This window comes from Paracoccidioides brasiliensis (assembly GCF_000150735.1).
Source record: "Paracoccidioides brasiliensis Pb18 unplaced genomic scaffold supercont2.3, whole genome shotgun sequence".
Taxonomy (NCBI): Eukaryota; Fungi; Ascomycota; class Eurotiomycetes; order Onygenales; family Ajellomycetaceae; genus Paracoccidioides; species Paracoccidioides brasiliensis.
In genome coordinates this window covers 2,316,585-2,344,481 of record NW_011371360.1, presented here as the reverse complement: position 1 = coordinate 2,344,481, position 27,897 = coordinate 2,316,585, and the positions used below count along the sequence as shown (strand labels likewise).

General features: G+C 40.2%; 6 protein-coding genes across 6 annotated transcripts; 2 read left to right on the top strand and 4 right to left on the bottom strand.

Moving 5' to 3' along the window:
- Window positions 1–9,813: 9,813 nt before the first annotated feature.
- On the top strand, window positions 9,814–10,770 carry PADG_03085 (uncharacterized protein; the record flags this gene model as incomplete). The annotated part of the gene is made up of 2 exons (XM_010760420.1): window positions 9,814–10,455; window positions 10,552–10,770. 2 exons carry the CDS (start codon window positions 9,814–9,816, stop codon window positions 10,768–10,770), a joined length of 861 nt encoding a protein of 286 aa, XP_010758722.1.
- Window positions 10,771–11,192: 422 nt separating this feature from the next.
- PADG_03084 (uncharacterized protein) lies at window positions 11,193–12,008 on the bottom strand (the record flags this gene model as incomplete). Its single annotated transcript, XM_010760419.1, has 2 exons — window positions 11,193–11,811; window positions 11,884–12,008. The coding sequence occupies 2 exons, from the start codon at window positions 12,006–12,008 to the stop codon at window positions 11,193–11,195; spliced, it is 744 nt and encodes a 247-aa protein (XP_010758721.1).
- A 968-nt stretch (window positions 12,009–12,976) lies between these two features.
- PADG_03083 (uncharacterized protein) lies at window positions 12,977–14,189 on the bottom strand (the record flags this gene model as incomplete). Its single annotated transcript, XM_010760418.1, has 3 exons — window positions 12,977–13,560; window positions 13,627–13,869; window positions 13,928–14,189. 3 exons carry the CDS (start codon window positions 14,187–14,189, stop codon window positions 12,977–12,979), a joined length of 1,089 nt encoding a protein of 362 aa, XP_010758720.1.
- Window positions 14,190–16,915: 2,726 nt separating this feature from the next.
- On the top strand, window positions 16,916–17,731 carry PADG_03082 (uncharacterized protein; the record flags this gene model as incomplete). The annotated part of the gene is made up of 1 exon (XM_010760417.1): window positions 16,916–17,731. One exon carries the CDS (start codon window positions 16,916–16,918, stop codon window positions 17,729–17,731), a length of 816 nt encoding a protein of 271 aa, XP_010758719.1.
- Window positions 17,732–22,893: 5,162 nt separating this feature from the next.
- Window positions 22,894–23,769, bottom strand: PADG_03081 (uncharacterized protein; the record flags this gene model as incomplete). Its single annotated transcript, XM_010760416.1, has 1 exon — window positions 22,894–23,769. The coding sequence occupies one exon, from the start codon at window positions 23,767–23,769 to the stop codon at window positions 22,894–22,896; it is 876 nt and encodes a 291-aa protein (XP_010758718.1).
- Window positions 23,770–24,613: 844 nt separating this feature from the next.
- On the bottom strand, window positions 24,614–25,157 carry PADG_03080 (uncharacterized protein; the record flags this gene model as incomplete). Its single annotated transcript, XM_010759956.1, has 2 exons — window positions 24,614–24,712; window positions 24,972–25,157. The coding sequence occupies 2 exons, from the start codon at window positions 25,155–25,157 to the stop codon at window positions 24,614–24,616; spliced, it is 285 nt and encodes a 94-aa protein (XP_010758258.1).
- Between the last annotated feature and the right edge of the window lie 2,740 nt (window positions 25,158–27,897).

Here is a 27,897-nt window from a genome sequence, read left to right as displayed (position 1 = left end):
TTTTGGAATGAGCAACACCTACTACTCTTAAAGATGTATGAGAATTTTTAGGCTTTGCCAATTTCTATAGATGATTTATCAGAGATTTCTCAAAGATCATGACCCCACTGATGATTCTTACATGCAAGACTATTTCTTTTTTGTGGATGAGCAAGGTTAAAGAAGCTTTTAAGCATCTAAAATCAATGTTTATCTCTGCTCTAATCCTGCTTCAATTCAATTCTGACTGTGAGACTATATTGGAAACAGACTTCTCAGATTATGTCTCAGAAGAAGTGCTGCTATAATATGATGAGCAGAGCATTCTACACTGATGTGCCTTCTTCTCTCACAAGCATTCACCTGCGGAATGCAACTACAAGATTCATGATAAGGAGTTATTAGCAATAATTGAGTGTTTAAAGAAATGAGACACTGAGCTATGAAGTGTAAAGGAATTCAAGATCCTCACAGATCATAAGAATCTAGAATACTTCATGACTACATGCAGACTAAATGAAAGACAGCTATGTTGAATGGATATTCTCTATCAATTCAACTTCAGAATTGATTACCAGTCAGAGAAGTTGAACACTGGATCAGACACTCTATCATAAAGAGAGCAGAACATGTCACAGAGTGCTGATGATGAGAGAATCAAGCAGAGACAAGCTCAACTACTTAAGTTTAATGTACTGGCATCTGGAATGGAACCAATAGTGACTGCTGCCAGTGTGGAACCTGAGATGTCTCTTCAAGCTCAGTGAAATGAGGCTCACAAAAATGATAAGATTCTGCAGTTTCATGAGAGAAGATTCAGATTTCCTTCTGAACTCAGCATTAAGACCTCTGTCTCTGAGTGCTCTTTAAACAAGAACAGAGAGCTTCTCTTTCAAAATCATAAGTGGGTACCATACTTCAAACCTCTTTGAACCAGGTTAGTGCATGAGGCTCATGACTCATCTCTTATCAGTCATTCTGGGCAAGAGCAAACAGCAGGAGTTCTAAGATGTGAGTTCTACTGGCCAGGCTATGTCACTGATGTGAGAAGAATGATCAGGAACTGTCATCTTTGCAGATCAAACACTGCATGAAGAGATCAACATCAGAGACTGCTTAAGCCTCTTCTCATTTCTGAATGCATGTGGCAGAAGCTTTTCATGGACTTTATCATGAACTTATCAAGCTCTAAAGAATATATGAACATCATGATTATAATGGACAGACTAACCAAGAGGGTTATATTAAAAGCAGTTAAGAAAACTGATGCAGAGACAGTGACTAGAGTGTTTCTTCACAACATCATCTCTCAACATGGCATTTCTAAGGTGGTAGTGTCAGATTGAGGGTCAGCTTTCACAAGCATGTTTTGAACTCAGATGTGTGAGAAATTAGACATTAAGAGATGACTTTTCACAGTCTATCACTCAGAGACTGACAGAGCTACAGAGTGAATGAATCAGACTCTGAAAATCTACCTACACAAGTACATTAGCTTTCAACAGAATGACTGATGTGAATGACTCCCTCTAGCAGAGCTGGTCATCAATAATAGAGATGCTGTCTCAACAGATGTGAGCTTATTTTTTTTAACACATCTTTTCCACATCTCCTCCATTGATATAGCTGATGCACCCTCTGTTGAAACACCACATAATTTCATTGAGTTTGCAGATGATTACATGAGAAAGATCTGTGAAGTGTTGAAGTGAGCTCAAGTAAAAATGACAAATACTCAGCAATCTCAAGAGAAATACACAAATAGATGAAGAGACCTAGCTTCAAGCTTTCAACCTGGAGATAAGGTCTGGTTGAGCTTAGAGAACATGAGAACTAATCATCTGTGCAAGAAGCTGGATGTGAAATACAATCAATATACTGTGCTAGAAAAGATAGAATTTCATGCTTATCAACTGAATGTCCCACCTGGCATTCACAATGTCTTTAATGTAAAGCTTCTACATGCTGCAGTGACAGATCCCCTGCCTAGTCAGAGGCAAACTGACTGACAGCCACCCACTATAGAGATCTCAGAAGAATCTGAGTTTGAGATTGAGAAAATTCAGAGCAAATGAACCTATCAGAGAAAAAAGCAATACCTTGTTAAATGAGTAGATTGGGCTGAGCCTATGTGGAATGACATGAGTCTCCTACAAGAAGTGAAGGCCTTGAACACTTGGGAGACCTCTCAGCAGGCAAAATTAGATGTAAAGAGGGCTTTAAATAGTCATAAAGGCCTGCAACAAAGAGGGAGAAGGGGGGTATTATAAGGGGTTGAACCCCTAGATTCACTCTGGCTGGCTGACTCAGCCTAGTCATTGTTTGCACATGCACATGTGATCATGCTATGTGAGCTTGCTTAAGCTTGAGTTCTCATCTCATTCTTTTCTTCCCTTTCTCAAGCAATTCATCCTTGTTATATAGGAGGACTAGCCTCTAGTTCTTAGAGTTTAACCCTTTACAAGTACCTCAACTGCCAAATGGTCAAACTGCTGAATCACATCTGTTGAGAGAAGATGCATCTGATTCCACCACTCAAAGAATCATTTGAGATGCTTTCTATCAACTTCATCATAGAATTATCTATCAGTGATAGCTACAATACTATTCTGACTACAACTAATAAGTTCTCCAAGGTAATTATTTTGATTGCTGAGAGGGAGAAGTGATATATATCTCAATGAGTAGAAAGCTTCTATAGCAAGATGATATGCTGTTGACAGCTGCTGCTGGTGATTATATCTGACTGAGATCTGAAGTTCACCTCTCATTTCTGTAAAAGTCTGCTCAAATTGATGAGTATTAAAAGCTGAATAATGATCATCTACAATTTACAGTCAAATGGTCAAAGTAAGCATAGCAATCTAACTGTCAAAATCATGCTATGAACACTTCTAGTGAGTAGATATAAGACAGATTAAAATACTCTGCTTCTGCAGATAGAATAAACTCTTAACTCAGTTACAGTTCATCCTACCTTAGTCTCATCATTTCAGTTTATGACAGAGATCAAATCATAGTAGATGCTAATTGCTGACAAATAGAAAGATGATACAGTAACAGAGTTCATAGCAGAGCATAAGACTTTGCAAAAAGAAGTTCTTGAGCAATACATGCTTGTTCAGATGAGAATGATAGAAGTCTTCAACTGCATCCACCAGCTGTCTGATCTCTACATAGAGAACTGAGTATTTCTTAACCTTGCTCAGAAAGCCTAGAAAGATTATATCATGAAGAAATCATCAAAATTATTACCTCTATGTATAGGTCTGTTCCATGTCCTTGAGAAAGTATCTGATGTTGTTCATTGACTAGAGCTACTGCCTGGTTGATAGATATACTTTATAATTTCTATGATCTATCTGAAAAAGACAAATTTAATGAGAAAAAACACTAATCACTCACTGTTTGAACTAGTAATAGTTGATGATCAGCTGCAATTCAAAGTTGAACAGATTATGAGAAATTGAGTTGACAATGAGAAAATCTACCTTCAGATCAAATAGAAGAAATATAACAATCTCATCTGGAAACTCTTGTGTAATTTCTTGCAGAACTGCTCTGAGCTTGTCAAGGCCTTCATGACAAAAAAACCATATAGATGACCACACAAAGAATGAAAAGAAAAGAAGAGAGAGATGGAATGAACAGACTATGAAATTGATTATGATAACTGATTAAAGAAAACCTGAAATAGCATGTTAAAATGAATAGAGAAAAAGCACTTAAACCTCTTCTTTTGAACAAAGAGACTATGATATTTTGTCTTTATTCTTCTACCTCTTTCTATATTAGTATTCACTTGCTATTTATCTTTCTCTAATTCACTCAGAGATCTCAATCTTTTTTATATTTCCTATTCTATGCAATCACTTCTATCATATAGAGTGATTATAGTGTGTATATGTAGCAGAGCATCTGCTTATCTTATTAGAAGAGAATCAGACATGATTTATTCTACCTATTCAATTGCTCATATGCATCATCTATTCAACTAGTCTATTTTTTTAAGTCTGAATTAAGTTGATTAAATTTCTATATAGATTTATATAAGCAATTTCATTATTAAATTGATAATTTAAAATAGAAAATAGCATATTAAATATATATATAGCTTTATAGATTAAGAATATTTTTTACTTTTTTAAAGTATTTATTATAAATTTAAGCCTTTTCTTTTTCATAAAAGAATTTGAAGTATTTTTATTATAAATTGATAATAAAATTACATATTGAGATAAATAAATAATTAAATAATATTTTTAAATTAATAATCTGCTTGTTTGAGCAGTTTACTTACTTGAAAATTATATTATTTAATTTTTATACTATTTAGATAAGTAATATAAGTTGATAATAAAAAACTTTAAAAATTTTTATACTCTTTAAAAAAATATACTTTTATTAATCACACTGTTAATTTTTATTTAAATTTTATAAAAATTTAATAACTAACTAGATTTGATAAAAGCTATTATTAATATTTTTAAATTGAATTTTAAGAAATTAACTGAGCTTTAAAAATAATATTTGAATTAAATTTTTTAATTTTATATATAATATTAAAATATATTATTTCTATGACTTAGTTAAAAATTTAAATTTTATACTTTAATAATGTTGTTGATTAATAATATTAAAAAAACTGAAATACTTTATAAATTTACTAAATGTATTTTTTTAATAATAAATAAAAATTAAAAATTTAATTAATTTTTTAGAAGAAATAAAAACTATATTTAAAAATTAAATTTTAAACTTTAATAAAACTTTAAATTAATAATATATTATTTATAAATATTAAAAAATTAAATTAAAATTTATTTTTATAATTTTTATCTACTATTATTTTTTTTATTATTTTTTATTATTTTTATTAATTTTTTTTTTTTTTTAAAATTTTAACTTAATTATCTTTTTATTTTTTTTTAAAATTGATTATCATTATTTTCTATATCAATTCTTTTATTTTACTTTTAGTTTAATTAAATAGATGTTATAGTAATTGACTATATATATTTTAAGTGAATAATAATAATAATAATAATAATAATAATAATAATAATAATATTTTATATTCATATATAGATAATTTACTAAGACATTATAGTTATCAATGAGCTGATATTTATTTTATTTAATATATAATAAGTGATACAATGTTAGGGTGTGAATGTGAGCTGCATAAGAAGGAAACTCTCTGCATTGCTAACTGCTATATAAGAGAATACTAAGCTTGGTGGGAGGTTGCTGGGGCCTGCCCAGGTTATAATGACCTGCATGGTCACGTTGTCACGTGATGGGCGTTAGGCCTAATAGCCTAACATACAATAGACTAGTGAGCAGAGCAAGTGCTCTTAAATATATAAAGTATGTAAAGCAAGTAAATTACTTTTATAAAAAGTATTTTATAAAATTTAAAAATTAAATATTTAAATAATTTAATTATTAGAGATAAAAACTATTTAAATTTAATAATTTAATAAAATTTAAAGCTCTAATTATAAAAATACTTCAATAAAAAAAACTATGATAAAAAAGTTATTAATATGAATTAAATAACTAGTATAAGACTTTTTAATAATTAATTTTCTAGTAAAAATAATATTTAGTTGAATATTAAAATAAATAAAAAATTTGTATTTCTTATAAAACTAATTTTATAATAAATTATAATATTTAATAAGAAATTTTTTATAAAAATTCATATATAAATATTAACTTTATTTTTATTGATATTAAATTTAAATTCTCTACTAAACTACTAAATAAATTTTAAAAAGTTATTTAATTGTATTTATTATTATAAATTTAATCTTGTTAAATAAAATATTTAATTATTATTTTAATACTTAATTAATTGTAATGAGGCAGTGCTAAAACAGGGTGTCAACAGCACCATCACATAGGCTTGGCTATATGGGAAGCCGAACGACCAGTTAAGGAAGCAAACGAGCGTATGCCTATGAATAGAAGAGGTAACTAAGAATAGAGTGTACAAGTGATTGTATAGAAAATTCTATGCGCATTTCAGTAACTCTGATATATTGAGAAAGAATCGCTGATCTTCTGAACATTGGATCAGATAGCTATTTATATAGAGCTTCTATCAAACTTCCATTCTTCAGTAAATGTGATGAGATACCGTCCTACTCGATTGAGGGGGTAGGGGACGCCTTCCAGACCTTATTAGCGGTGTGATTCTCATGGCCTTCGTAGCGATGATCTATACAACCGCCTCTTATATAGGCGGGGAAGTATGAATATCACTGAAAGGAGGCAGCGGTGCCAAGAAGGTGCCTTGACAAGATGAGGTGCTCTGGCAACGTTCCCATGACTATGACATTATAACATAACATCATTAAAAGAAGATATACAGATAACTTTATTTTTAAAGTTAAAAGATAAGTATTATAGTTTTACTTCATATACTTACTAATTCTTTTTGTATATGTTATCTTTATCAAAGAAGTAAATTATAATTTTATTAAATAAAAAATAAAATAAAATAAAATAAAATAAAAATATTAATAAATAGTATAAAAGTTAAAAAAGTTATAAAACTTTTTAATTTTTAATTTTTAATTTTTTATATTTAACATTTAATATAGATATATAAAAATATTAATTTTAAAAGATTTAAACTTGATTATATATATATAAAATTAAATTATATAAATAAATTTCTATTTAATATTATTTATATAATGTAATCAATCATATAGTGAGACAGATCTTCACTATATGATGTATTTAACTACTTAATTAATCAAAATATCAGCAATTAAAGATGATAATTTTTTATACAAGAAAGGAAGACTTACTCTAGCTATTGAAGCAGTTAAAAAAGATCAAATTTCTAGTTCTAGAGCTGTTGTCAGATTATACAACATCTCTCATTTCACTCTTTGCTATCAACTTCACAGCTGTATGATATGAGAGAACTTTTAGTTAAGAAATCAAAAACTGACCTCTATTGAGAAATTATTTCTTGTTTAGTGGATAATTTTCATAGATGAATGTGATCAGTCTCTCTAAGTGAGCACTGTATGAGAAACAGCTAATCTTCTTTTTGTCAATTGAGACAACTCTTCTAACTTAAAAACTGTTGATAAAAGTTGAATTAAACAATTTATAATCATCATTCTGAGTTAAAAATTCAGTTCTCTCAATTGTATGATCATCAATAAGCTCTATGTGAAGATTTTAAAATTATTCAAGAATGATTTGAGCTTGTACAGAATACTATTCAGAAATATGATATTATACAGAAGAATATATACAACTTTAATAAGACTGAGTTTCAGATAAGAATTATTAAAACAGTCAAGATGATTACTAGATCAGAGAAGACTCTCTGTTCAAAGCTTGTACAGTCTGAGAATACAGAATAAGTCATCATTATTGAGAAAATCAATTTAACAGACTGGTTATTATCTTCAATGATCATTTTCAAGAAGAAGTTATATCAGACTTCTTGATTTGAGAATGGGCTACCATACAACTGAAGGATTGAAACCAGTGAAAATGAATAGACAACTGATAAGCTGGGTTTGATCTGGCTTAAAGAGATGTTCAATAAATATACTCAAGTGTATATGATTGATCAATATTAACTCTTGATTCTTGATGAATATGATAGTCATAATGATTCTGAGTTTGATTGGTTTTGCACTCAAAACTTGATTATTTCTCTTTATATGCTAACTTATTTCTCTCATCTCTTATAGTTTTTAGATGTTACTTATTTTTCCTCATTGAAGCAAGCATACAGAAAAGAGGTTGAGAAGAGAATGAGACTTGACATCAATCATATTGATAAGAATGAGTTTTTAACTATCTATTCTTCAATTTGTACAATAGCTCTGAGCAAAAAGAATATCCAGAGTGGATTTAGAGCTATAGAACTAACTTTATACAATTCAAAGCAGGTTTTCCCAGCTTAATACTCAGATACATACACCAACCCCCCCAGGGACTACATAGCTCCCAGGCCTCCTGGGAAACTGCCACACCTCATAATATATGACAACTGGAGCTTCAGAGTGAAAAGATTAGGAAATATCTCAAGCACTGTACACAGAGTCCACTCAGTCCAATCAATCAAGCTTTGAAAAAGCTAGTCAAAGAATGTCAAATGACTATGCATAGTGCTGTTATTTTGACAAGAGAAAACAAAGAGCTGAAGGATGTAAATGCGAAGCAAAAAAGAAAGTGAGAAAGATGTCATATATACATAAGCCAGAGAGAGGGCTTAACTGTTCAAAAAAAGGTAGATTATGTACAAAGAGACATTGCAGAAAAAAGAGAGGTAATAGAGCAGTCTGATAAGTAATCACAAAAGCAAGCAGCATCACAGTGCAGTGGATGTGGTATTATAGAACATACTATTCATACATGCTCCCAGTGTACAGAGAATAATTTATAATGTAATTAGCTGATTTTACTATCTAGTTATGATGATATTCAATTAGAAAGATATTAGATAGTGAAAATCTGTATCAGTAGATGATCTGTCTCACTAGATGATTGATTACATTACAGTTATTAAAGTTATGTAATAATATCTAAAGAATTACTTAATTAATTATTTTTATAGTTAATAGTTAACTAGTTACTTATATATAATTAGATAATTATGATGAAATGATGAATTCATGATAACTAAAGTTTAATATATTTATAAGTTGTAGGTTTTTTTTTTTAAAAAAAATACTCATATTAAAGAAAACTATAACTATTTAAAACCTGATCAAAAGATAAAAGGTACCTAATTCTAAAACTTGATACATGATATCTAGCTTAGAGATGGTGGCAATTTGTGTATGAGGTAGACGCATAGCTAGTTTAACTGATGGTATCAAAGGCACCAATCAGATGTAGGCCAGTAAACATGCCCATATTTAAAGTTATCTCATCCGATGTGAGGTACCCACTATTGGGACTTGGGCTCACCAAGGTTTTGAACTCACGTTTTCTAGTTCCAACGGCCTGGTGCCACCTAGCACCCTTTCTCTGAGATATCGAGTAATTAAGATGTAAGAGTTTTTGATATTCATGTCAGAAGGTAAATTGAGAATAGAAGCTTGATATATAGACTTCATAGACGTTCATTTGACTGATTTCAAAGATGATATATTAGCCATATCTTCTTTCAACTTCTACTTGTGTTTTTGAGGGTGTTTAGTAGAATCTAATTGAGCTAAGTTAGTGAAACAGCTTACAGATCATATTAATAGACTAGGAATTTTCCTGGAGCTTTCTCAATAGCTTAGAAGCTTCTTTCTTTGTGGCCTCCATGTGGTGGGTGATAACTGGATTCCATGGTTCTTTGATAGGGAATTTGGTAATAGAGAAGGTGAGAACGTGTTTTTGTTTTCATGTGTTGAAGAGTTAGGGTTCAGAGTGGGTATGGGTGAGCCAATAGATGTCTCATACACAATATATGGGATGTTCTTGGTGTGAGTCAATCTAATCCTTGGAAGTATTCCTCACTACTTAAAACTTGTGTTAGAATGGGCAACGTCTCCGGACGAGGGGATAGTTTAGATTTCGGCTAGCTATTTCATAATACACAAACAAGGTCCATGAATTCTTGTCGCAGCTTCTCATCTGTATCATTATTGATGAGAGCAGATGTGTGCGAAAGGTTCAGGGATAACTTGAGATTAACGGAAAACATTCTGTATGTTTAGGAATCATGGTGATATGTGGATAGATATGGTCCTGGGTTGAGAATGAAATTGTCAAGAGATCAGCAACATACGTCCTCTACCACGTCACAACAACAACAATCACGATAGCCAGACAAAAGCACCAGTCCCAGGAGCAGCTATGGAATCTCTCCAGCAAACTCTCCAAACGAACCTCCTCATCCCATTGCAATCATATCTCAAGCCCATCACCTTAAACCTTCCTGAACATTTTTCCGATATCTTTGTCTCTCTTCTTGGCGAACACTGCTATACGACCCTCATCGGCTCGCTTGATGTCACCTCAGACCCAGCCTGTGTGCGTCTAGCCATCTCCAAATTCCTAGGCATAGCCATTGTCTCATTGAGCTCCATTGTCAAAGTTCCGCAGATCTTGAAAATCCTTTCCTCACGCTCCTCAGCGGGTATATCCTTTACCTCCTACGCGCTCGAGACGACAAGTCTGCTGATCATACTCTCATATAATACGCGCCAGAAGTTCCCCTTCAGCACCTATGGCGAGTCTGCACTGGTTGCTGTGCAGGATGTCGTGATTGGCGTTCTGGTGCTCTTGTTTTCTGGTCATCCTGCGGGAGCTGCCGCATTTGTCGTTGCCGTTGCAGGCGTTGTCTATGCGCTGTTGCTTAGTGGTGAAACTATAGTGGATCAGACGACAATGGGGTATTTGCAAGCGGGGACAGGACTGCTGGGGATGTCGAGCAAAGTACCGCAGATTGTGACCGTGTGGAAGCAAGGCGGTACTGGACAGCTAAGCGCAGTTGCGGTGTGTGGATGAATTTTCTCTTCCCCCAACCCACAACCTGTATAATATGCGATTTCTCATTAAGCGTCCAATTGCTGATGATTCCCGCATCTTTAGGTATTCGGTTACCTATTAGGTTCCATTTCGCGCATTTTCACGACGCTCCAGGAGGTCAACGATAAGCTCATCCTTTATAACTTTATGGCTGGGTTTTCCCTTAACCTGACCCTAGCCTTGCAAATGATATACTATTGGAAAAGCCCGGTTAACGCTCCAGCCAAAAAATCGAAAACCAAAAAATTAGAGGATGAAGGAAGTTCAGATACCTGGTGCTAATAGTTCAGGCATCTCCCCGGGTTCTTCTTGAAAGGGCTCAACCACAAGAAACGGGATGGGTTATAACAAGCCTATTGATTAGGAACAGGTTTACCCTTTTCGTCTTCATTATTTATTCTGTGATACTTTCCACTCGGAAGATAGTATCAAAAAACTGTGACCATTTAGTGGCAGTTTAGAATGGTTCGATAATTTCCAGAGACTTAAACATATAAAACAATGAGCTTTATTGTTAGACATTGTGATAAGATAATAAGTCAGAATTATATGGGAAAAGGTGCATAGATTTTGTCAGAACGAACCTCTTATGCAGGACACGTGATCTTATCTCGTTGTATGCCCCATACTATGTGATATACATTACTCTTGGACGTAGACATCCAAAAGCAATATAGGTATCCTCCGGCTTCCCAGAAATAACATTAACGACCCCTTGGGGCCGCTCCCGTCATCATAAACCTGAACACATCTTCCAACGATAGTGCAGTTGACAACTGCGCAGGCGGCCCATGTCCCGCACTCGAAATCTCGAACTGAACCCCACTACCACCCGGCCGTCTCTGCATGCCCACAACCTCCATGCCTGGCCCCTCAAGTCCTTCACACTCCTCTTCACTCCCACTCTCACTCCCGCTCTCCTCCTCACTCAGATTCCTCCGCAACCCAGTCACGACATTCTTAACCCCCATCTCCCTTTCTTCCAGGGTATAATTGCCACCCCAATTCCTCTTTCTCGCCTCCATATTCGCCTCGACAGGCGCCCACTGCCAGAGTTCCGCCAGCTGATGCTCCGTCAACCCCGTCCTGAGCCTCGTGGCATCTGCATTTCCCATGGAAAGTCCCTGGAAGACCCAGTCCTCAACGCGGGGTTCGAGTTTTGTACGTAATAACTGAGAAAGCAAGGATGCTTCGGTGCGGCCGGGAAACTGAGGGGTGGGGTAGGCGACCAGCGATGCAAAAAGGTCGTGGTGGTCTGTAAGTTGTTGGGAGACATTGAGGAGGTTGTTGGATATTATGGTGGCTTGAGATTGGAGGGAGGACCTGTTAAGTGAAAGAGTTTTCCAGTTAGGCTTTGCCTTTTGCTTTTCTATTACTGGATGGTGTATTGCTTACCAGGACGGGAGCGGGTCGCTTTGGTTTATGTTGTTGATGAATGAGGCGAGGGATTGGGTTAGTTGGACGAGGCGTTGGCGGGTTTGTTCGAGTACTTTTAGCTGATCGGGGGATATAGATGCCATGGCGACTAAAAGGTAACTGTTACGTTTCTATTCTTTCTTCTTCGATGGTGTACAGAGTTAGGTGGTGTTGCGTGGAATTGTGCGCAGGAGATCGAGGTGCAAAGAAAGCAAACAAGCGGCTGGTTGTAGTTTAAAATAAGCGCCCCCGGGGGATCGGACCCGCCCAGTGAGTTTCAAGGTTAAGTTATCGCCAGCCCCAACCCATGTGAAGTTTGCCCCTGAGTACACACATACAGAGTATTTCCAGATTAAAGACGAGTACAATTACCATTCTAGCAGCCTGTTAGAGAAGAATCTCATTTCCGATCTGATTTAGTCAGATTAGATCGAATCGAACCCTCTAATAGCTGAAGCGGGCAAGTAAACTGATATCGGTTGAGCTTCATTGACACAGAGTTTGTGTTTAGATTTCTGAAAGCAGACATAATTCATCTCGTTATTACCAAATCATCCATTCATATATACTCCCAGCTCCGTGTTTGTGGTCATAGTGTTCCAGGGTTATGCTCTAGCTGTTCAAACAGTGAGACAGATGCGGCGCTACCGAGTCACCGACTCCTAGAGGCGCAAAAAAAAAAAAAAAAAAGAGTTAAGGAATCGTTCAGCGGGATCCAAGGACAAAGAAAATATACAAAAGGATGGGTATAAACTGGCAACTCATACAAACGGAATATGATTCGTTGGTAAGAAACAAGCAAGAGGGCAACAAACCGGTCCAAAGACAGGATATACTGGAAACAGTAAAAAATGTAGTTAGCCGACTTAGAAGGGTTGCGAGGACACTGAGGGGAAAAATTATCCCGAAAGCCCCAGGCAACAATTGGGAGAAAGAGACTTGCTATCCAATCTGGAATTAGGCAAAACGAGTCGTTCCTCTCACAATATATTGAAAAACGTCACATCAAACAAAGCCAGCATCCGATCGTTTGTTTTTCGAAGAGGGTGGAAAGTTGGGTTCGGACACCCCATCAGCCATTCGTTGATTTCCGTGGCGGAGGGGCCGCAGATAATTTCGGCGAGGATAATTTAGATTTGGGCGACACCGTTGCGAATTGTGGTGTTGTAGATGGGTGCGTATCCATCGCATATGCTTCCACGGGATACTTGATATCTTGGGGGGCTTCATTGGTAGACGCATAGTTTTGATTGCCGTATTCCGCGTACGGCCCCGTAAATTCCGGCTGGTATGGGGAAGGTTCTCCCCAGCTTCTGCGCAACTGACGGTGCACTGGTGACATTATGCTTGTATCGTCCCACCGCTCGTGCAAATAGGTAGGCTGGTTTCTTCTCTTCGCCTTGCGCCGGCGACGGCAGATATAGAATATACATCCGGCGCAAGCACATACCATCAATAAAAGGAATCCAAGAATGGAAAAGACGATGATGAGGACGAGGTTTTTGACTTGGGATTTTGGTTTCGCCGGGCCTTCGACTTTGGGGAATTTGAATTTTGGTGGTAGAAGTTTGGCTTTGAATATTCTATCGGGATCAATAATAAATGGAACATTGTTGGGGAGATTTGCGTGGCAGCCCTGGCGTATTGCTTCAATGACTAGATATTTCTTCTTGTCAGTTCAAGGACCTCAATTTAATTGCATTAGAAGGATGGACACCATACAGTTAGCCAGATATTTCTCACTGTCAGTCAAGTTAAAGCATGAAGCACATTTAGTGATGATGCCGTCGTCGAAAACTTTCATTCCACAGAAATAATGCATGTTTGAGGGCCCTGGGTCAACCAAATTGCTCTTGATGGCAGGCCCAAGGGAGTCACACGCCACCTGGCACGGAGTGGACAAAGCCTGTGTCTTTTCCTCTGGATAACCGAACACACAACTTGAGAAGGCATAGCGAAGGTTATCTAGAAACTGTCAGGAGCAAATCTTGTATACTGACAAGTAGATGTCGCTTGAACATACACAGTCCCCATTTAACATCCGTATCAAACTGTTCAAAAGTTCGTAAACGAGAGTAGGGGCTCTTCAATTCACACTTCACACACTCTTGGAAATTGGAGCCAGGTCGTTCATTGAACTCAAAATCTCGACAAACAATATCATCCGGTGTTGTGTTTCGTGCGGGTTTGAGGCATTTTTCTTCACATGGAGAGCCTTCTGTGACCTGGAGTCCGAATCCTGCACGAGCAAAGAGAATCGATAATGCCAGAGACGAAAATAACATTATGATGATAGGAGTTCAGTCGGTATCGTGCATTTCGAAGGAAAGGAATAATAAATCAAAACTTCTCATCCACCTGTCTCTGCACAGCAGAAACGGCGATAATCCGTCGTCGATGGAGGGAATACAAGAGAGACAGACAACACTGGTTCACCCGTCGACCGCAGTAATGCAGTGTTGGTCGAGGCAAGCAGGAAGAAGTTCAAAGTACTTCGTAATAGTCGGGTTGAGATACCGTGGGCATTTCGGTCGGAGATATATGAAAGCCGTTGCTTCCACGACAGCTGCCGAACCAGCTGTTCAACGTTTGGCAGTGAGCAAAAGAAATACAGGTGGGCAATTAAGCTTTGGCTGGCTCCGACTGGTGGACCTCATGCGGGAAGAGCAAAAAGGGGGTTTACAACAGTTTGTCCAACAAGACACCGCGAAAAAAGACGAATCTGTTTGCGCGCATCACACAAGCACCGCGCTGCTGCAAATTTTTAAACATTGGGATGGAAGAAGTAGTGAGAGCCGAAGAGGCGTCCGAACGGGAAAAACCAATCCATAGAGTGGCATCCAGGAAGCAGAATCTGGTCTGAGCTCTGATTTGAAGGGAACGACTGGAAAATGTTGCCGATCCAGCAACATGCATGATACTGCTTCCAATCAGAGACCTTAATCACCAACTGTGGCTTGCTGCGACCACCTCGGACCGTGATCACAATGCGTTCGAGAGGTCTTATCCATGACAGGGAAATCGGCTGAGAAGATGCTTGAGTGGCCCCTCCTCGCCCAGGCTGGTCATTGGGCAGCCCATCCATAATCAGCAAGCTTTTTATCCCTGGTCCTAGCAGTTGCTTATGATCGGGGTCCTTGTTTAATCGGATTTCCGTCGCGCTCAAAATGGGGATAAATAATTCAAAACCTAACCCCGCTGTTGGAACTCTTCCACATCTTGCATTAAGAAGGACAGGCGGCCGTAGTGTTATGATTGGAAAAGCTGGGTGATGTCAAGCCCAGAAACCTTTATGACAGGGCGAATCATGACGTCCAGCACCGTGAAAGCGGCTTGGAACGTACATCAGACTGACCACACCGTCACGATTCATGAGACGGCAGGCCTCGAAGTGGAAGATTTTCTGACCACTCTGAGGGAAAAATCGCAATATCCATGCGAAAGGTGGGGAGAAGGTTAAGACTAGCAATCGACGTTGACAACCCATTGATGAATCCCATTTGCTGATGCAACTTCTCCTCCCTTCACTCCTCACATCACCGGCTCCAAATCATCACCCCTCAGGCCAGGGTCTTCTCAGTCAACTTGGCGGACTTAAGCGACGGGAACTCCGCTCCTGAAACATTGCACAGTTTTCGTGGGGTTGCAATCCGTCGGAATCTGAAAGGGATAGTAATTGCTCTAGTATTCGGAGGCATCTGTCCAGTCCTCTCTAAAGTTTTCCCCCTGGATTGCAACGACGTGTAATTCTCGTTTCGAATTCCGGCAAACAAGGAACAATCTATGGATGAGCAGCGGCAATCGAGATCTCTTCCAGAACTCATTTTGAAACCCTTCCAACAGTGGCATGCAGGTAGGACGATTATCCTCAGCTTTCAAGTCTGGATTTTCTTGCCAACAGCTTCTCTCTGTTTTCAACTAATTTATTTTTTATTTATTATTATTATTATTTAAATACTATTTGGAATACCCAGAATAAATAGGAGTAATGCCATCAGCAGTGCCATGTTTTCCAACTATTGTGTCTCCTGGTGATAGCTCCTGGCATGCCACATTTTGGTGTAGCATCGGCATTTCAACAACGTTGGGCAGCATCCCTCGTATCCCAAATTTGCCCAGGTTTTATCCGATCTTCATCGCCAAAACTACCACATAACTAACTATTGATGTATCAGGGGAGTCAGCAGAACAAGACAGACCTGGTAATACACAATGAAAGCTCATAAAGAACGCTATGCATGGTGATGGACCCTGGGGGTAAGAAAATTGCTGTAATAATCCAGCTCTTCGATGCGTTTAACTTTTGGTTAACTACGGCTAACTTTTAGCTTTCATCGCACTGAATCTTTAACTATCCCATGACCCTCCAATCACTAGTTCGTTCCCGCTTGTCTTCATCGCGGTGTTTGAACAGCTCCCTCTGGTTGGCGAATAAATCTCCTCAAATCTAAGCTTAAACTCGGCTCTGATCCATCCTCAGGTTGGCGGAGTACTGATAGAAGCCGAAGGAAAAGACATGGAACAAATTGATATTGACACTTGATTGCCCATCGACTGCGTCCCTTGGGTGCTTGGATCATCAGGCGGCAGCTGTCCTCTTAACTGGGGAGCCTGTTTTTCTTCATGTATAGAGTTCGCTCCTTGCAGTCTGGATCGGCAACGCTAGCCAACCACACCATACTTATAATCTAGTGAAAAGGGGCCAGGACAGGTGGCCCTTGTGTCTCAATCGGAATTTTGAGAGCTCCCGACATTGCCGATAGTGTGTCGATGTGGGTTGTACAACACGTAGTTTATTCAGCCTTCGTCAAAATACCCATCCAGGCCGCCACAAAGTTCCCATCGAGAACGGCAGAAGCGGCAGGGAAAAGAATCTGTTTCAAATGGAGTCGATGCATCCTCGACTCCTTGTGACACTTTCTGTCCATCTTGTCCTTTGACTTCCCCCCATCGATGGTCGAGATCAGTTCTCAATTCTTTACGATGACCACACACAATCAGTCACCCAGAGATGCCGACCGTCTTGAAGCGAGCGTTTCCAGCTGTCCTCGATCAGGAGGAGAAGGGCTATCCGCCAATCCTCTCTCAATCTCCTGAAGGGCAGGAGATCGGGAATAGTGGGCATGAAGCGTTGCGGATCCCCTTGCAGTCCCACTCCCTAATACCAGCCAACGACAAGCTTCTCATCTTTCGCGCTCTGACCGGCATCGATGGTGTTCCCGCTCTCATAACACATGGATTTTTCCACCGCCGTTCTGCACCTAACATGGGGATATATGCCCGGGTCCTACGATACGAGCAGAGATCAAGTTTCCGTTACCGAGTCTTCAGCATCCTCATCAATACCTGCTTAGCCGTCCAAATCATCGTTGCTTCCGCTTTGACGGCTATTGGTGCCGCGAGTGCATCTCACAAACTTGTCACTGCATTTGGTGCCATAAATACCATCATGGCGGCAATTTTAACCTATCTCAAGGCGTCCGGTGTCGCTGATCAAGAAAAAGACTTGGAACACGTGTGGCGTGATATTCGAGAACATATGGAACAGCGTGAGCGAGAGTTCTGCCTGCAAGACTGCCAGTTAGATGTGGAAGAGGAGGTTGCTGCCGTGGAACGAATGTACAGAGAAGCTAGGGCGAGAATGGGCAACAGTGTTTCGGATGGCTATCACCAGGGCGGTGGCGAACATGGGTTCAATAAGCCAGGCCTTCTGTCGAAAGTTTCCGTGTCTTTGAAACCGCCTACTCGTGCCCACATACAGGACGAAGTCAACAGCAGCAGGCCAGCTCCGTTGCAAGATATTATGGAGACGGAAGAATTGATCTAGGGAGCTCTTGTCTCGCCCAATGACGATAGCTGGCCGGGTTCAGTCATGTCTTGAATTCTTGTTCAAAACCGCAGAACGATTCTTATTAAGACTGCCGGGTACTCAATGGATCTCCCATCGGAACTCGCGATCCCACCGTGTTTCATTCAAAACCCAAAACCTCCGGAATGAGTTTGAATCCGGCGATCTGTGTTATTGATTTTGCTGTCGGTGATTGCATTGGAATGGCCGAGTCGGGAATAGTAAGAAATAGTTCAAAAAGTCTTGTTTGCCTATGTTTGATCTTGATGGAATTGTAATTGATTATAATGACACTGTATGCCGTACGGCTTCTACGTAGCTATTGACGCGAGCTTGTAGCCCAATGAATCTTCTGTCTGAGCACCGTTCACGTTGACAGCAAGACTATAGAATTTCAACAGACCACTTTATCAATTTGAGTCAGGAGATCTATTCCTCTATAAATGCTACTGATAACATTATCTCTTATTGAATTGGATGTGATGTTATTGAAATAACAACTAAGTCAGTCAATGAAACAGCCGTGGAATGGAGAATGCAGATGAAAGATTTTGTAGTTAAAATCAAACTTTGTTGAATATCTCATGCAATTCCTCCCAAGATTATATGTTGTTACAGGCATTGAAAAACGGGGGTCAGAAATATACATGACGTGAAAAAAAAGAATTTCGATATTAACGGAAAACTGGGATAAGATGTGGTTGTGAGTTTAAGATGCCTTCGTCAATGTCAGAGATACGAGATCTGATGGAACATATTTGAATGACGAGGATCGGATAGACAGCATCTGCGTAGAGTCAATACAGCTCAATTCACGACATGAAATGCCCTCATATGGTAATATCCCATGGATCCTTCAAGGGTGGAAGCTTTATTTACATTGGCTGTGCTCTCTCTATGGATGGACGGAGGTTCAATTGTGACTTTTGACCTTGTTACCTGGGGAGTTTGGACACCATTCTCGGTCAGAGAGGCTGAAATAATAACAACATTCTCTGTAGAAATTGAGATGGATCTCACTTGTGCCTGGAGATCAGGTTTTGGCCTTCGACTGCAATTGATAACTACTGCAGTAAAAAATACAGTTGGCGACGATGTATATACATCGATGGTGAGGGACTTTCAGCACCTGAGCCTGAAAGTCCTCGATAGGTTGACGGCACATATCTCATGTTCACGATATATTAGTTTACGAGTAACTGGTACTACTTCACTAAGTGACCAGATTGTCCATATGGGTGACACCCAGAAGCTCATCAAAAAGCATACCCAAAGATATACGTAGAGTATCACTTCAGATGTCCTCAATAAACATGAATCTCCCTTTCCATTAGCCCATTGAAGAGGGCAATCACGGCGATTTAGCCCATTTGCAACAAGTCGACGACCTCTCCCGTTTGTTGAAATCGCAGTTTTTCTCTCCTCATCCGTCGAAAGGATAGCGCAGAATGGCAGGAACAGAACAAGAATACGATGGAACAAAGTGGATGCTCCAGCTATTTTGTGAAAAAGCCGCATTCTCACTGTGTAAACGAAATGGGTAGCAGAAAAATGGGTGGTGGGAAAAGAAAATAGAAGACATAAACATGTTCTCTCATGGTGAGCTATGAGACTACGCCTTAACGTCCTGACCTTGTATTGTTCAATAAAAATAACGAGGCTAATGCCAGTCGTCCAGCATCGTCAATTGCCTCCGGGGGATTTGAAGAACCCAAATATAGACTCTTAGACTCTAATAAGAAAAGAAGAGGAGCATAGCCTAGTTTTAATCTCAAGAGTAGGAAGACCGTAATCCCTGGATACATGAAGAGTCCTGACTGCGTTGTCCGCATAGATCTGCAGCCCAAATATGCGGAAAAGGACAAAAAACCTGAAGCAAAGCCGAAAGAAGTTAAAACATGGATTGGAATTGGTTCAAATTAAGCTTGAGCTTATTGGATTGTATTGGATGCTGGCTCTGATTGACGCCATATAGCATGGGCCAACCTTATCGACCTCAGCATCATATCGTCATTATATTTCTCGAAGTTCTCCACCTCCTTTTGCAGTCCGGAATCCCTCTGATATGATTCCATGACGCCGAAAACCCAACTTTCTAATAATATTTTTATTATACATCTTTTTCCTCGGCGTCACTTCCCCGTTCTGATCTTTTTCTGTATTGTCCTGCACTTCCCCTGACTCTTTCACTTCTTCTGCTTCCTTCTCGTCTCCTGATTCGTGCTCATCTCCAGATTCCTCTCCTACGAAGACGGCAACCAAGTGATTTGTCCCAGATTATCATTCCACTTTGTCCATCAAATGGGAGAGTTGAGGAAGCCAGACTCTGGATTTCCTTACCTAGGTCCAGACTTGCTTACCAGATATCGGCTCAATGGGTATTCCGTTTATTAGAACCGAATTGGGTACAGCCAAGCTGATATAACCTAGATATATGTGGCTAATTAACATCTCAAATATATTCATATGTTAAATCGGGCTGATTATAGTTCGGGCATGGTCTCTGCTTTAACGACCGGAGTTTCGAATTAGGATTCAACCTTGCGATTTTGAGTTATTGGCAGATATTATTCTTTTGCACTACGGTGGACACAACATTTCGGGCTACTATTATAGATATTTTTTGGGTTTTGATGCTCGAGATAACTTTGATTAGTTAGCTATCATTTAGGAGAATCTTTTAGGTTCGCTTCGAGGTTTGAGAAACTGAATTGCATTGAGCACGGTCGACTGAAGTTTTTTGAAGTTAATCTAATCATTATTCCTGTATAGTCTCAAAAAGACTAATATTTACCAATGTGGATTATCTGGTCTTCTTTGGAGCAAATTTGGTTCTAAGCCCAGTATAATTCCGCGTGTGCACAGGTTGAAAACCTTGAATAAAAGTAAATCGAACCCAGCCAATAAGAACGGCATAACTAAGAAACTAATAAAATTAAGGTTACGGGAAGGGTCCATGGGCGGATCTACCCGAACCTAACTTAAAGCTTAATTACTCAATCCTAAGGGAGAGCAGGAGAGATGTGAAAAGGCCCTTGTGCCCAGGTCGATCCATAAATTTTATGATGCTGTAGATCTTTCACAAAACCTGATATTATTCATCAATATTGAAGGCTTGAGGCGGCTATGTTACATACCTAGGGTTTTCAAATTTAGCCAAGCATATTTGGACCGAGACAGCACCCACAAACAGATCTAGTTGAGTGGAAGAAGATCCCAAAATAAGATCTATTATTATGCCACAGTGCTCCCTGTCATAACGTGGGAAGTTAAACCTACAATTATATATTAAACAAAACTACAGACCCAAAGGCAAAAACTACTGGTGGAAATTGTAATATCTCTCCTATTGTGTATCAATTAGTCTGTCGTGCTGCGGATGGTTGCGTGTAAATTTCATATGCAGCTGCCAATCTTAGCTTCGCTATTTAGCGTTCTAGACACTTGCGAAAAACGCCTGGAGGGATAAAATCGGGATCCATGGTCCAGCGCCTTGGGTTTCAAGAGTAACCTTTCTGCAATATTTTCGGAATTGCTAACTAAGCTCGCGAGAGGGTTTGGGTGCTAAAACGCAAAAGCGAGAAGCGAAAGGCCAATAGGCCGCTTAGTTTGTTACTCTTCGCGTTCGCTTAACAACCTCACTAGTTACCCCAGGATGGCTCCCAAAGGAGAGCTTAAATCACCCACAGCCGCCCCTATCTGAAAAAAGCGGCTGCACCTACGCCTCCCAAGATGATCTCGATAAATCTGAGATCAAACGTTGGTAACTTCTGCATTGTCCCGTCCCATTTCACTGAATAAGTGGCAATAATGGCTCAACTGCAGGAGACCGTTATGTCTTCATCTTATCCGTTTTTAAATATCCAGCAAAACTGATATAAAACTATACTGAGATATCAGTCGAGAGTTGTACGAAATAGACATGGCCTCTCGCATATATTTCGGTTTCGCTTTAAATTTGTGCGTCTTACAAACAATATGAGCAACATTGTACACAACGGGAGGAAATGAACAGCAGACGGCAGAAGGATATGAAGGAAACGCTCTGCCTAGTGCAGTATTTCATGCGCTTTTCCTTGACTAAGATTTTGGGAGATGTTTCTGCTCGTGGAACGACCTTTTGGGAAGAAGTAAAAGGAGTTTGAAAAGTCTTCGAAAATTCAAACGACATTGAAATGGAAAGCTGCTGGAGCCCAGCATTTTAAACGGTTTCGAGTTACTCCGTACCAGCAGCATTAATCCTGGGGCCGAATGCCGAATATTAAAAACAAAAAAAAGAAGGAAAGGTAAAAAAAGTGTGAAAAGGATCAAATTTATTTATTTATTTATTTATTTTTTTGGTAAGAAAAACCAAGATCTAATAATGCCGGCTGGAACAAATAGACGTCAGTCATGACTGCGGAGTCCGACTCTAAATTTGACAGCTCGATTTGTTGGTTCTCCCACCTTTTTGTGTCTGTTGAGTTTGTCAGCCCTTAGGGGGTGCCGTTTGGATTCTAGGCTCCGTGCTTAAGCGTTGTTGGCGGAATGGTTCGAAAGCACGAGTAACTAATGGATAGCCGTGCCGCAGACGAAGTGCAACTATCAGATATCAAAAACAGTGCAACAACTTAATCAATGCAAATGCCCTTAATACGCATAGTATATGTATGCATACAGAATAAATTTACTAGTCGTACGATGGAAATGAACTCCGCTCAGCAGTGTGGTTTGGTGCCTTTTGAACCTCTGGCATATACCCAAATAAAATCCAATTCCATTCAAAAAAGCCAGGAAATATATCGTTTATACCCCTATCAATGATAAATGGCTGTCAACACGAAAATAAAAGAAAAAAAATATAACGGAGTATGAAACTGGATGGTTTGTCGGGGGTATCAAATGAACAATGAAAGGGATTCTAAATCACAAGAGCGGTTTATAGACCACCTAAAATAAAATCTATATCGAAGCCACCGGCCATGTCATGCATGTCAGAGAGTTTCAAGAAACTAGCAGGATTGAAAACTCCCAATCCCACTGACACGAGCTCATGGGTAGAATGCACTGGCAATCGGTAACATTCATGGAAGGATTCAATCCAACAGAATGTCACCCTGACAAGAATAAACAGAGGCGAGCAGAAGCAGGAAAAGGGATAGCTAACCAAAGAGCTCCGTATCCGAAGGAACAAGTTCCTCAGTGACGACTCTCGTCTTCTTGAGACTCTTCTTTGACTTAGTCGTCACCGGGGGTTGAACTTGAATGGGTGGAACGGGGATTGAACGGCATTCTTTGACTGGCTCCAGTGGTGCCTTTTCGGCATCCGAATAAAGGCTGCGTGGAGAGTTTTGTTTCAATGTATTCGGTGTGCTCATAGAAGAAAGAGCTGGGCTAGTCTGGAAGGGTCGCCCGTCGGAAGAAGAAACGAATGTTCCACTCGGGCTTCTGGACCCAACTGGGGTGTTTGACGACGAAGACGATGATGTTAGAGGTTGGCTATGGTATGACTGATGGCGTGGAATATCTGAAGACGAAACGGGGTCCATGAGGCTGGCATTGGAACTTATGGTGGAGAGTTGTCGTTTGTGTTTTTCGCTGTCGTTCGAGCTGGATATCGAGAGAGGTGACTTGGGTTTGCCTATGTCAGCCATTTGTTTGAGGAATTCTTCGCTGGCAGGCTTATAGACAAAGGCTGGTGGGTCCGAGCTACGCGCTGAGGGATTTGCCGTGCTACCCTCTTTCTCCTGTTGAGAAAAAGAAGGTTGAGGATCAGACGAAACAGTAACCTTTTCGTCCTCGTGATCAGAAAAGCAACAAGCCGTCCAGGTTTTTGACCCACTTCTTCTGCTGTCATGTTCATGGTCCATGAAGGCATGATCCCCCGAAGTCGTCGTGCTTATTGGAAGTTGATTCCAGCCACCTGCCATGGGTGCTGTGATAGCCAAATCCCCAAATCTCTCGTCAAGAACCCTTCGATTTCCATTCCTGCGGATTCTGCGTCGCTCCAGGTAGTTCTGAAACCAGGAGAGAACCATGTCTATGAGGATGTCTAGATACCGAGTAGCTAGTGCGTGATAAAAATAATCAAGCTTTTCGCCAAGGCTTGAGATGTAGAAGAGCGTGTTGACGTCCCAAAAGATACTATGGAACGAGACGGATGAACGGCGTGGGAGAAGTCTAGATTGATGTTATATAAAGTCGAGTATGTTATGATACCTCACAAGCATGAGCCCACGCCTATGAAGCGGCAGAGCAGAGGTATTAAAATACTTCATGGGGCGGCAGACCCACTGGTTCCCTCAGCATCTCCAAGTGACACTACACACAGACGCCCTGAGAATGTGGTCCACCAGAGCTCGAGCAAGAGCCCCCTGGCGAGACCTGACGTTAAGAAGAATGAGAACAAAGATATAAAACCTCAAACCATAAGGACCATCAAAATGTTTGGAAAAAGACGAAATGAAGAGAAAAAAAAGGGAAATTGAGTCGAGAAGAAGATGGAGGTTGCACAACGGTTGAGAATGAGTAACTAGCATATGCTGAATGCCGACCATCAGCTTCTCTATGTGCATGGGGCTTCAGCGTATATATCATTATCCTGGGGGGGGGGGGGGGGGGGGGAAAGCAAAAGTTAAGTTTGCTAGTTGAGATGTAATAAAAGCAAATATAACTGAAAAAGTGAAGCCCGGTCTGAAAAATAGAAGTTAATTTCCTAAATATAGAAACATTAGCTACATATTGCGGACCAGAGAGCGAATCAAGAATCACGGCAATTTTAGAAAGAGGCTAAGTTAGCAAAGTGAACTGTCCAGGGCAGTCTTGGGACAAGGGCAGCGGACTAGGATGATGGCTTTGGGGACTGGCAGGCTGCAATCCAGATCAATCACGGAGGGGGAGCAGATGCCACATCCGCCATAGAGGGGGAAGAGCAAGCGGGGACGATCTTGACAGGGAGCCAGGGACATCAGCATCCGGCAACTGAGTGAGACAAGATGCAAGACCTAGCCACATGAGGAGAGGATATGGCAGGAAACATCATTTCATCTTCCGTCCCGACTATTCTGTCCCATGAGAACGGTTCAATACAGCCTGGGCAGTAATGGGCGCAGTGTGGGTCGCAGCATACTGGAATGGAGCGTCCGAAACCTTCTCAGAGGATCATCCACCCCGATACCCGGGAAGAACAGGATAGAGGAGGCTAAACTCAGAATGGCTAGTAGCCCGTAGAGATGCATACAACATGATAGGCCCGAGAGGAGGATCCCTGAGAGGAGAGCAGCATCCGATTTCGCCCATTGTGTTGACGGTGATTGGAAGCGTGCAGGAGAGGATCCGTGAATGTTCCAGCATCTCCAGCGTTGGAAGCTGCAGGTTGGAAGGGGGAACATCGGGATGTGTTTGCGGTGTTTGTTTGCGGCTGCATGGTCAATGCCCATTTTGAGTTTAGCGTGGTTGATCACTACGATAGTCACAGCCAATAGGAATTACATAATCCCCTGTTCGCTTCCCGGTAGGATTGCATTTATTGCGCATCCAGAACTCATGGGATAAACATTTCTTCTCTCATGTCTTTGGCAGCTCAACCGCATTACCGCCACCCTCCAAAAGCAATGACAACAGGTGGTCCCCACAGCTCCCATCACCTTTCAGCAATAAGAGTGTGGAGGGCACGGGCGTCGTAATGTGCTTTACTTACTAGAACCTCCTGCATACTGGAGGTAACATAGCATACCCGGTGGTGGTGGACAAGGTGTTTTCCACCTGTTCACGATTCATCCGCGTCCAAATTTGTCATGATCTGCTGGTCAAGGACAACTTCGGGGCCTTTGGACATCCATATTGTATACACCAGTTCCAAAGTTACTGTTAGAGGGCTTAGTGGACGACATCATTCTTTTGTTCCTTGAATATTAACCGGAACCTCAATTTTGGTCGGACGGCACAGCGAGATTCGCCTCTAGTCAATGCCTAATCCCAAATTGGTGAATTTTACTACTTAGGCACTTACTTTCCAATGGCCAAAAAGCAACATAATTTTTGTTCTCATAGAGGGGCAGAACTATTGATTCGTTGTTCCATGTTTCTGGGGTCCAAAACGAAAAGATGTAAAAGAAAAAAAAAAGACACATCAGCCCCAAGAACCCGGATACCCTTACAACTCTTCAGCCATGATTTACGGATCTGTGCTAACTTCACGCGCATCATTTTGCAATGGCGCATCATGTGCTGATGGTTGCAGCCCTCTCGTCAAGCTAGTCATATCGACTGAACCAATTACTTTTCCGGTTGCTTTGCTCTCAATAACCAAGGAGCTGGGTTCCCCCCGAAGGCTTTGAGGCTTTAAAGCTTCAGCAAACTTAAGAGGGCTTTACATACATCTGGCATTCCCTTTTTTTTTATTTATTTATTATTATTTATTATTTATTTTATGGGGTAACTACCTTGATATTTTATGCATCCAAATCTCGAATTGCTATTCGCGATAAGTTACATTAGGATCAATTATTACGAACATAAAACAACAAGCTTTTTTAGTTCATCCTGTTAATTAACTATCCAGAGGCTTATTTCGTCATCAAAATCTTGAAATCGCCCACAACGAGTGGAAAAACTTGAAATTATTAGCATTTCTGTCTACATTTACGAAAGATGGCCTGGCGCAACATCACTCTTCCACCATTACAAGATATCGCTTTTCATCCTGCACTTTGTTCTCCGACATTCCTCTTTGGCCTTAACTTTGTTCTCTAAACTCGAAAATTCGAATGCACTGTCCCCCCTCTTTTCAACCCTAACCAACTGGAACGAAACCCCGGGGTGTCAGAAGTGTCAGTCGCTAATAAGCTATGTATATCCATCTAACAACTGGTAGCGAATAGGCCATCCGCACTTTCGCCCGTATCCATACCCATCAGATATGGACAGCATGATATGATTAAAAGCAATATTTGTAAATTCATCAATTTAGATGATCTTACGGGCAAGAAAAACAAAACAAACTTAATCGACAACTTCTCAGCTCCGTCCATGACACCATTGACGCCATCTCTCTTTTTCAAAACCTCAGGTTGATTCAAAACAGTGTACCTACTCTGTCTCTCGACCGGCGCCTCTTTCGAGACTAAACCCATGCCCGTAGTTCCACAACACACGCTTGATGCAAGTGGATTTCCTCCTCCATGGCTCACGGCTGTCATCCGAGTTACAATATTCGTTCAGATATTTTTAAAATTAATCGTTGTATGGGATCGAGCTATTGTCGAGCTGCATTTCTGGCCACCTGGATAGTTGCTTGTTATTATCGCACTCAAGCAAAGTGAAAAGAAAGATCGACGTCATCGCTCACCACCCATCTCTAAAGGAAATTTCACATCTTACAACCTGCCGTGGGAATGACTGCTAGCTTGCTAAGCTATAGTCACGCCCGGTTTCTCAGGAAATATATGATACCTTTCGTCAACCAGGAACAGCGGGTAGCATGGACACAGCAAAGCTTAAAGCAACTTCTTATGTTTCCCCTACCCGCAGCTAACTAATCTACATAATCTCCCATGAGTCCAATGACCATTCTAGCATTCTAGCACCAATGTAATTCATGCTCTGCCCTTACCCACGGGACGCTCCGATAAAGACCCGCTCCCTGTCGCAAGCGATACGCCTGATTGTATATATGTACTGTACATATAATATACATGAGCACTTGTTGGTGCTCCCGAATCTGCATGTGACGTGTCTTTATTCGAACATACGCAGCTTTTAACCCGAATTGCGCAGGCTGGCCTCCAAATAGACACCGCAGAGAAATCAAATTTCATGCCGCCAGAGCGGCTAACACTCATACAACCACTACTGGGTGAAGAACTGGTGGTCAATGTTGTCAAATCTCTATCATTTGACCCCGTGAAATGGCAGGGAGTGACGTAAACGTTCTTGAATACCTTTGCAGTCGCTAAAAGCTATCCACAGTATCTAAGCAGTTATAGTAGTTGCACTGCTGATTGCACGACTGCAACCACTGAAAAATGATCGGGGTTCCAAGTTTTTGATGCACATCTCCGCGGTTCACTGGCAACAACAAGGGCTATGAAAGCAAAGACTTAACAAAGTTAACAGATCCCATCAGCATCCGTCCCCCACCTGGTTACATACTCCCTTCTTCACCC